The following is a 10,574-nucleotide window of genomic DNA, read 5'->3' on the forward strand; positions in this document are numbered from 1 at the left end:
AAAAAAAAAAAAAAAAAAAAAAAAAAAGGAAACCTACTATAATAGCACTATAAGAAAAGACTGAGGCTTAGGTGGCACTGGAATGTGTTGGGAAACAGGTTTGAGTAGTCTGAATTCGAGGTGGGAAAAACTGCTCTGGGAGAGGAAGGCCTTAGTGATAGTTCCCTTCCCTCTCTGGACAGCGGGCGAGGGTGGACACGGTCATCAGCTCCTCTGTGTCCTGCATCCTTCCTGGGGGCCCCCACACTGTCCTGTGCAGCCCAGAAGATGCTGTTCTCTATGTAATTTAAATGGGTTTTGCCGCCCTCCGGGCTGCCCGGGGAGGTGGATGGGAAGGCGACCTTGCCAGTCAGGTGCTTTGCCAGATGGGGTGTGAGCGCAGACTCCACCCCAGGACAGCCTGATCACTGTCTTGGGGTCGGGGAGAGGTCTGGGGCTGTAGTCTTCAAAGCCTCAGTTACCCTGGAGGAATAATGATCCTGGGGCAGCAGCCAGTGTTAAAATGGGATTCAGGGGCAACAGCCGCACCTGGTAATTTGTTAGAAATGTAAATTCTTTCAGCCCCTACACAGACCTCCTGAATCAGAAATCAGTGAGGGAAAGGAGGGTAGAAACCTGGGTTTGAACCGGATGCTTCCAGGATGCTGTTGGAGAACTACAAGGAGAGGCCTCACTCCTGGACGATCTCGCCAACACACTGTGCCGAGGCAGAAAGGTGTGGAGCTCTGGCAGGCATGAGGATCGCCCCATGGTCCTTGGAAACACAGATGCTCAGGAATGAATGTGTGGCTTCCTTGTTTAAAGCTCAGACAGTTTTTATTTAATCAAGCAGTACCTTTAACGGAAAGAGCTATGCAGTAGAATTACGTGAGAATCCTGTCAACTGTTACAGCCTAAGCCAGGTGTTTCTGGGACAAGAAGCCTGTGGGCAGAGGGAACCTTATTTCCTCTAAAGCAATGGCCAGGACTTGGGGGAATTTTAGGTTTCTCACCTCCCTCTTCCACAGCTTTTTTTTCTTCTCCACTGATGAAAATGATTTCGGAGGCCAGTGGGGTGCCACCAGGCACTTGCCAGAAAGCAGTCCTATGGAGCTTTTCCCATTCCCAGGGCACAGGAAATAGTTGTGGATTGTGACATGGTATTTATTTTTAGTGTTAGCTTTTATTTTTAAAGACTACTGCTATTGGACCCCCTCTTCTTAATGAAAATACTATAAGAACTTATCTATAATAATTCAGCCCCTTACCTCATCTTTCTTGCTTTTGAAACAATTCACTTGAATTACAATATTATGCTTTCTGAGGAAAGTCAAATGGTTTGAAAAATATTCTCACCATGCCCTGACCTTTTTTCCTGTCCCTGTAGTACTTACTGTGTGCTCCTTGTGGGCCTGCCTATGTGGTGGGCACTTCCTCATTACCCATCATCCTCTGGGACACCATTGGCCTGGAAGTTGCCTGAGTGTGCAGGGAGGAGACTTTCTCCTCCCCCAGCATTCTAAAAGCCTTGGACTCCAAAATGTGTGGGTACTTAACAGGAGGAGTGTGACTGGACAGGAAGCCATTATTCGGCAAGTACAATGACCTTGTCAGTATAGCCTTGGGTCACCCACCCGGGCCATACCAGATGAATGTCCCTGGTCCCAGGGTGGCAGCATTTAAACATCATACAATGGACCAGGGATTAAAGGAGACCCAGATAACACTTCATGGTCACCTAGTTGGGCATACAGCTCACCTATGCTTTAACAACAGAGGGGGAGAGAGAAAGGGAGAGAGAGAAACAGTGAAACACTATGTTTCATGAATGGTAGATCTACTAATCAGATACAGAGACAGGGCAAATACTTCTCAAACTGCACTTAGAAATAAATGCCCTCCTGGTCGGTCGCCCAGCTTAAGGTCTCAGGTGTGGTCCCAGCTACAGGGAAACCAGGATGAGTTAAGGTGTTCTGGCTATAGCCAAAAAAGGTTTCTTGCTCTGAAACACACTGCCATAGAGTGAAATTTTGAAATCCCTTTGACAAGTCGGACAATCAAAGGCACAGCCTACTCAGTTGGGAAGATATTCTGGCTTACAAGCCTTCTTGAATGAATAATTTTACTCAGAATACAAGAATGTCTGTCCCAAGAGAATGTGCAGGGAGAGTTGGAAAGTGCTTGGGAAAGCTTTGGGTCACAGGACGCATTTGGAAGGATAAATTATGACTCATTCTAATCTCCTAGTAATTAATTGCTGGCTTGTTTGTTTCTGTAGGTACCCCGGGTGTTTATCGGTAAAGACTGCATAGGTGGGTGCAACGATCTGGTGGCTTTGCAGCAAAACGGGGAGCTGGAGAGCCGGCTGAAGCAGATTGGTGCTCTGCAGTGATTCCAGGTGGGTAGCAGGGGAGACTGGAATTCCCCTGCTGGCTCTTATTACACTGTGGGAGGGAAAGAAGGATTTGGGGGCGATCTGAAGAGCTGTGACATCAATAATTTATGAGTTTCACATTCCACAAAAAGATGGATTGTGAGAAACCATTACTCAGCCTTCACCAGCCAATGTTTATCAAGCACTTCCCATGTGCCAGACACTGAGCTCAATACAGGGATGCGCCAAAGGGGAAGCTGGCACTTAGACCCTGGGTGGTGGGCAGGTCACAAGTGGGTCAGTAATTCCTGGAACATATGGGGTGGATGAGGGGATGGAGCAGGCCAGGAAGCGGGCGGCGGGTAGACCTCTCTCAGGGGAGGTTGGCTCACAAGGAGACGGCCAAGCGCAGGTGAAGCTGGAGCTTCTTGTGCCAGGACCATGTGTAGCAACGAGTAAGGACTATCCTGGGAGCAGAAGGAAAGCCAGGGCATGTTGAGGAAAGTACAGTGAGAAGGCAGAGTCGGAAGACACATGAGCAGAGCCAGAGTGTGCAGAAGCAGCCTGCGTTTCTTCTCTGTGTGTGTGAAATTGAGGTCACTTTGGCTTCATTGCACAGCTGCCCTGTCCAATGGGCTTCTCAAAGGCCATTGATAGAATCACTGACTTGAAGGAGATCTTGGGCTCAGTGGAGAACGTGGGGGTGATGGGCTCCTTAGCACCTGGGCGGCTGCTGGGTTGGAGGAGCCACCCCTCACAGTTCTCCAGCGGGCTGCACTGTAGGCGTTCACAGGGGGCCAGTCTGCTGCCTTTGACTTAGAGACACTTGAGAGATTCTTCAGTCATGGAGAAATGAGTGGCTCTTTCACCAAAATATTCTTTCAGGGGCTTTATTGCTCAAGAATTAGTAATTTATCCCCGGGGCATGAATAATTTGTGGTGATTACTCAGAACAGCAACAGAAGAAAAGAAATGTTTGAAAAAATACAACTGAGATCTTGGATATAAAACAGTAGCCAATTACAGATCTTCTAATCACAACCATCACAAGGGAGAGCACTGTCTGTTCACTTTTTGGCCTCACACCAGGTTCAAAAGCACTAAAACCCAATTAGAGTTGGGCATGGTGGTGCACACCTGTAATCCTAGCACTCAAGAGGCTGAGGCAAGAGGATCAGTGTGAGTTTGATGGCAGCCTGAACTACATAGTGAGACCCTGTCTCAAAAAACAAGCAAACAAACCCAACAAGCAAACAAACAATATAAACAAAACCCCGATTAGTGGTTCTGAATGTTTCCTATTCTGGAGAATGCTTAGCACTGTAGGATTAGCTGAAGAGTGGGAGGGGAAGGAGCTAATCTCCCCAACTCCCTGTGTTTTTGGTGTGGGCACTAACGTCAGCTATTCACAAGCCTTTCTTCCTTTGAATCTTCGGCATTCTGGGATGTCCCTACGTGGCTGGCAGCTCCACCCCAAGGCCATCGATGGCAAAGTGTGTGAGCGCTCTGGTGATGAGGGGAAAGTCAGCTGACCTTGTAAGAAGATCCAATCCTGTGTTTCTTTCCTAGCAAGGCAGACCTTGTGCTGCTGTCCCTCTGAGGGCTGGATGACATCAAAAAGGATGACAGCACTTCCTGGCAATGGGATTTTGAACAAAACCAGCTGTTTCTCTTCTTTTGCCTCACAATCAAAAAGTAGACCAACTTGCCCCTCACCACCTGCCAAAAAGGTCAATGGACTATTGTGGGTTTCTTCTGGATTGGCCCTGTGGGTTCCAGAAGACCATGACAAGTTCCAAAAGATGGGCTTTCTCTCTAGCACGTGTTCCTAATTAACTGTTCTCCACATGCCAGTGCTTCTACATCTAAGTCTGTGTTTCTCATGTTTAGCCACCCCCACCCCCTGGGATGAGTCTGAAGTTGGTTTTCAGCCCACCAGCTAAAATCACTCTGCTGAGCTGGCTTTTTGTGGTGATGAATATTCTGAACATATTTTTTCAAACTGCACGCATACTCCCTTCCCTGCCTTGAAAATCACTGCTTGGGACCTGTGTTCAATGTTCTCCAATTCTGTGGAGGATATGAGGACCCAGCGTAAGAACGTGTACATAAAAATTAAGTCTTGATCTTCACTTGGTGTTCGCTGGAGCCCTGTGGGTGGAGATTTGGGTGAGATACAGACACAAGGCAATAGTGTTACCTAAGAAAGCCATGTATTAATGATTTAGATTACCAGAAACAACACATGAAAGGGAAAACAGCTGGGGATTTAGCTCAGGTGCACCACGCCTGTCTCAAAAGTGCAAGGTCCTGAGTTCAATTCCTGGTTTAAAAAAAAAAAAAAAAGACATGGAAAACAGTATCATAGAAAACTTGAAGCCCCACCCCCGGAATACATCTGAGAAAGAAGCTTAATTTGAAAAACATGATCCTCTTATCTCCCACATACTTAGAAAATTTAAGAATCCCTTACCATGAAGTTTAATTGTATGTCCTAGAATGGCAAGATTAATTTCCTTCTGTGGTCTCTAGTGAGGACAGTTAATTTCTTTTCTAATAAAGAAGTATCTATAGATGACGTGTGGTTTATATCTAGCTTTGTTCCACATTCTCAAGACTTTAACGGATAATGTTAACATGAAATACACTGCCTTCAAGCTTTGTGCTTGTCCTTACCATTATGATTAAAGACAGGTGGTGTCATCGCTGTTTAAATATAAGTGATATATTTTCTAAGTTTCCTACTAAAATGACAAACACGTCAGCACTAGCTTCACCCTGTTTCGTGTGTAATAATCATTTTCATTTTATGTCCCAGCTTTCCATTACCCACATAATACCCTCATGTTTCTGAGATTTTCCCCCTGTGGGCCCTGGCCACTCCCTCCAATCAAGATTGCTCTCAGGGGCCGGGGATTTGGCTCCACCGCCTGCCTGCTTCGCAAGGGCCTGAGTTTGATCCCCAGTACTAAAAAAAGAAAGATCGCTGTGGATGACTGCGCAGGTTCCACACTGCCCCACACTACTACGAATGCTCCCCACAGATGAGGCACAGCCTCTGGTCCAGACAGGACCCCTTTCTTGTACTTCCTGTCACACTTCTGTGTCCTTGCTTCCTCCTGATATCGCCTCCTCTTTTCACATTCCTCCTGATTCAAGGTCTGATTTAGAGCCTCTTTCCCCTTTATCTCCCCTCTCCTCTCCCTGCCTTCTGACTGTTGCTCCCCCTTCTGGAACTCTGGAAGCACCCAGCAGTGAGGCAGGTCACAACTCTGGTCCGGTTACAGTGTACTCAGTCATCTGTGTTGGCCCCTTGCCAGATGCTGAAAATCCCACAGGCAAGAATCTTGACTTAGCCATCCTGTAAACCCAGTGTGAGGCAATACATTGCGTACGGTTCAAAAGCTAAATAGCACTAAAAGCCTTCCTTTCTCGGTCCACTCCTAGTAAACTTTGTCACAAACACACCAATTGCGTAGGTACCTATGTCTATTTTAAACTACAAAAGACTAGATGTGCTAGTGAATGCTTATAAACCCAGTACCTGGGAGGCAGGAGGATCACTGAGTTCGAGGCCAGTCTGAACTACATAGTGAGACCCTGTCTCAACAAAACAAACCCAAAAAGTGAAATACGGCAAAATGTAGACATAAAAGAGTGATTTCACTGTGCAGTGCTACTTGCCTATGTGTCTGCTAAGATCAGAAATAAAGACCTACACAGTGTCTGAGCTTCTTGATAAAGTACTTTGGAGGCCTGTGTGCCCCTCCGACAGTTTCCTACCCCTCCACGCAGGTGACCAGAAGTTCATCTCTGTTGTGTATATTCTAATTCCTCTCCCTACAGTTTTATTCCAGTACATTTTACTTTTGAATAGCAACAGCAAAAACTCAACCTAGCTGTGCAAGGAAATAGCTCTATTACCACAATCATGATCCACAACCACAAGAGCAGCTGAGGGCTGGCTCTGAGTCCTACACTGGCTCGGCTTCCTGGGAGTTTACCAGCTCCAGTTGGTTTACCTGCTCCATGTCTCAGGCAGAGCTGGCCGTATGGGCTCCATTTTCCTTCACCGCCATGCCGGGGATCCCTTTGTCTCTCTCTGCTGGGTATTCTATTTCCTGGGACCCCCATAGTTGGAATACAGGTGAAGCTACTATCACCAAGATGTAAAAGCCTGTTAGAAGCTCATTTCCCCCTCTCAGGACCGTCCAGAGCAAGCAGCTGGCATTTGCTCGGTGAGATCACAATGGATTTGGGACTTACACATGTCACTTCCCTCACGCCCTGTAGTAGAAGGCATTCCTGTGACTGGGGTATAATACCCGACACCACAACTTAAAGGAGAAGCGGTTCATTTCGCATCATGGTTTTCTGAAGGTTCACTCCATGGTTGGCTGGTTTCGAGGCAGAAAAGTCATGGTGGAAGAGTATGGCAGAGGATAGCTCCTCAACCCATGGTGGTCTGGAAGTAGAGTGAAAAGGGAGGAGCTGGGAGCGGGAATGCACCCTTCCAGGTCACAACCCCAGTGACTGACCTCCTGTGAGCAGGGCCCGCCTCCCATTAGCACATTTAGCTATGACCTCGTTAATGGATTAGTCCACTGATGAGTATCAGACCCCCATGATCCCAACAATGGGCAGCATCTTTGAGCTAAACCATAATATGTTCCATAGCTATAAGTTGGTCTCATGGCTCCAGCTGTCTGCAGGAGGGGCTAAGCCAAGGAGTCCCTGGCTGGGAAGCCTCTTGCCTCTATATCGAAGTGCCTTTAGGTAGGTCTATATCCAAAGGAAGGAGGAAAGAATGGAAATGGAAGGAAAAGCAGCATATTGGGTCTTTCTCTTTTCCAGTCTTCTCCCTCTGGGCTCCTGTTTTTCTGTTTTATACTTGAAACCCTTCCTCCAATGTCTGGAGACCTGACTGTACATATGTAATGACAAAGCACTCAGCCCAACACAGTGACCAGCACCTGTAGTTGGAGCTCCTGGGGAAATGAAGGCAGGAGGATTCGCAGGAGGATTTCCCAGGTGTTAGAGGTCGGTGTGGGCGAGGTAGGGAGACCTATCTAAAAAAAGGCACAAACAAGGCCCTAAAACACCTGGTTGGAAGATGTGCGTGCCTTGCTTGGGCTTGTTAATGAATGGGCTGCACCATGGCTAGAGTCCCTGTTTGAACGTCACCTTCTCAGGACGGGCTCCCCTTCACCCGGTCTGGAATAGAACACCCTGCCCTCACTCGGACCTGGCACTTCCTGTCCCTTCCCTTGTTTCGTTTTCCTTTGTCACATTTATCACTCACCAAATGATACGATTTTCTGATTTGTTTACTTCCTCTCTCCACAACTAGGATGAAAGGCCAGGGACTCGTGTCTGTTGTTCATTGCTCTGTTTGTAGCACCAAGAAACCCAGCAGAGTGGGCCCTGGATCTGTACCTGCTGAGCGAAGGAAGAGTGTAGAGAGTGAGTCCTTGACCGGGTGTGGGTCTGCGAGATCCCCAAATGTTAGTTCCTGGTGACATCTCTTCCAAGCCATTCATTTTCTGCAGTGTCACAGCAGCGCGGCCGGGCTTCCGTGCCAGGGTCCTGTCTGCCAAGCCGGGCAAAGGGATCTGGCAGCGCCCTGGCCAGCGTGTCACTTTCTGCCCTGCTTCTTGCTGAGTAATTCTGTGAGATACACAAGGACAGCAAAGACTATGGTCCAAAGAGCAATGCAAAGTTGACACAGGGGCAGGCAGAGGAAAGCAACAAGAATAACCAAGCAAATACGCACAGCCACAGTTCTCTTCTTTCCCATTACTTAAGCAGCCAAGTGCTCTACTCTCCTGTAAATACCTCGTTCCAATCGTTTTCTCTTTGCTGCTTCCAGCCTGGCTCCTTGCCCTGGCCTCCTGACAGCCACGCCTGCAAGTCCGCAGCTGTCCAGAGACGGCCCTGGAGGAGGAACAGCAGCCAACAGTGACGGATGAGCCCGTGTGACCCAGGCCACACTGTTTAAACCCCCAGGGTGGATTTTGAGGCCAGCATCTCATCATGTGGTTGTGAGAGAAAGCCATGCTCCCTAATTTACCTCTCTGTAATATCATTTTCCAGCCTGGGAAAGATTTTCAAAGACTGGGTTCCAGACATGTTTTACCCAAAATTCATTTCTCACATCAATAGCAATCTTTCTTATTAAAGTCACTGAACATCAAATTTAATTTTGCTTCTTGGTGAAAGAGAAGTGCAAATGATATTTAAATATGGGTCTGTATTTATTATGCACAGGTTCTGATTTCCCTGACCCAGGCAACTCTTCTGGTAAGCTGTGGAGAGCTAAAGGGGGAGCAGAGGACAAGGGGGCAAGGAAAGCCAATGAAGGTGCAGAATGTTGTAAACCTTGGGCCTTGGGGTTTTATCCCTAGTGACCTTCCTGCCCACTGGAATTCTACCCCCAGATCAGCTCTGGACACCGAAGCTGAACCTTCATCCTGTGAAACGTCTGTGACTTGGAGTACTTCATGGATAACATTGAAGTTGCTTACAAGACGCATTGCTTCTCATTATTTTTCTTCCAAGTCAGCATCAAAAATTTGGTGTGGATGATCTTTCACATAATGTGCTCTGTGTTCAAACCAGGGGTGTCTAATGGAAACCAAATGATCCACTGGGGATGAAGGACCAGCAACTCCTGGGAAGGCAGAAGCTAAAGGACTCAGCTGGGATCTGTGGCCGCATGGCTGTCCCCTCACCCCTAGCATGAACCCTGTGTGTGGCAAGAGTGGGTGTGTAGAGCTGACTCTGGGTGACCCCTCACAGCCCTTGCATGGAAGACCCCGCCTTAACCTCACAAGACAGGCATCTATGATTGGAGAGCTCCAGAGACAAGGGGGAAGAAAAGTGGGGCCCAGAGGCTGTCTCCAGAAAGGGGGGGGTGGGCATCTTCAGACAGGTCAGGAAAACCCAGGAGGGCTCCTGGTTCTCCTCCCCATCCAGGAAGTTTTTAGCAGGCAGCACTAGAGAGAGGGTAAGGTGGCTGGCTTAGTGCCACTTTGGAGGTCATGCCAACTACCTCTTGTGTTAAGACGTGGCCCCATTATTATAGATAGGTAAATTAATTAGATATCTTGTAGGCAGTTAGACAGGGCCACCCTAAAGGAGCCAACACAGCAAGGAACCAACATGGAGGACATCAAGACACATTCACTAAAGGCCAGAATTGTAAAAGGAGAGAAACTAGTACACCTTTGTGCTTCCCCTGGGGATGAATGGCAGTGATCGGTATTCTAAATAGGCTTCAATCAGCTGGGTGGGGGGCCAACGTCTCAACAGACCCTTTGCAGGAAATATCTCTGACCCCCACCCTTACTGAAAATCCTTGTATGCTTGCTATGTGACTTGCTCCCCACTTGACCCCCATTTAATCAGTATTACCTGGGTGACTGTACTCATAATCTCATTGGTTGGTCATGGTTTTGTCCCACCTCATGCCCACCTTGTAATTTTCCACTGAGTCTAACAGTTTTGTCCCACTTTGTACCCACCTCAGGCTTTGCTGTATAAAACATCTTTGAGAAGTGGGGTGAGGGGGCAACCCACTCTAATGTCCCCCTTCTGTCTCTCTTAGACAGAAGCTTTCTTTACCTCAATAAATTTTTCCTACTCTTAACCTCCATCATTCTTAGAATTGATTCTTCAATTTTAGAGAACACAAACTCACATCTCTATATCTAGCAGGTTTGGAAGTTACATCTCTTCTCCGCTGTATCATCATGACTGGCAGACTGTAAGTCTAAGCGGAGGAATGGTCCTCTTTGTCCTCCTCCAAGTGAGGGAAGGAGCAGAGTACAAAGGGCTCCCTTAAATGACCGCCAAAGAGAAATCTCCCCAGTTCAGGTGTTTGAGGAGGAAAGAAAATAAGTGTTCATTATTAATGAGCATGATCTTTAGTATGAGGACTCACATTTTCTCTGCTGATCTTTCTCTCTGCTGATTTTTCTTTGACTACAGGAGATTGAGCCCCTGTGAGCTGCAGAACCCTTGTGGTGAGGTGCCCTCAGGGGTATAGAGTGTCAGAGAATACACAGATAAAGTCCTGTGTTCTGCAGTTATATAAAAAGAGGGCTATTCCACATTCTTTTTTACTAAATGTATTTCTCCCAATATTTGGCTGAAGATACGTAATTGATTCAGCCCACCACAAGTGTTTCCTGGTTTATTTTCTGTATGGCAGCAGTAGTAG

At 47.3% G+C, this 10,574-nt stretch overlaps 1 protein-coding gene across 4 annotated transcripts in view; it reads left to right on the plus strand.

The window, feature by feature from the left end:
- The window catches only part of Glrx (glutaredoxin), a 12,234-nt gene extending 2,733 nt beyond the window's left edge, over positions 1 to 9,501 (plus strand). The window contains exons 2-4 of one of the 4 annotated variants that reach the window (XR_004518585.1): positions 2,258 to 2,377; positions 7,704 to 7,816; positions 8,223 to 9,501. Coding sequence is in view for 3 of the 4 variants with exons in the window: in XM_010621856.3 (XP_010620158.1) it covers positions 2,258 to 2,371 (114 nt within the window). In the remaining variant the exon portion in view is untranslated. Of the gene's footprint in view, positions 1 to 2,257; positions 2,378 to 3,922; positions 4,138 to 7,703; positions 7,817 to 8,222 lie in introns of those variants that run through there. The other 3 variants (XM_010621856.3, XM_010621857.3, XM_010621854.3) reach the window with 3 other exon arrangements.
- The last annotated feature ends 1,073 nt before the right edge of the window (positions 9,502 to 10,574 follow it).

Source organism: Fukomys damarensis, unplaced genomic scaffold (genome assembly GCF_012274545.1).
Source record: "Fukomys damarensis isolate Sample0158 unplaced genomic scaffold, DMR_v1.0_HiC HiC_scaffold_3, whole genome shotgun sequence".
Classification (NCBI taxonomy): Eukaryota; Metazoa; Chordata; class Mammalia; order Rodentia; family Bathyergidae; genus Fukomys; species Fukomys damarensis.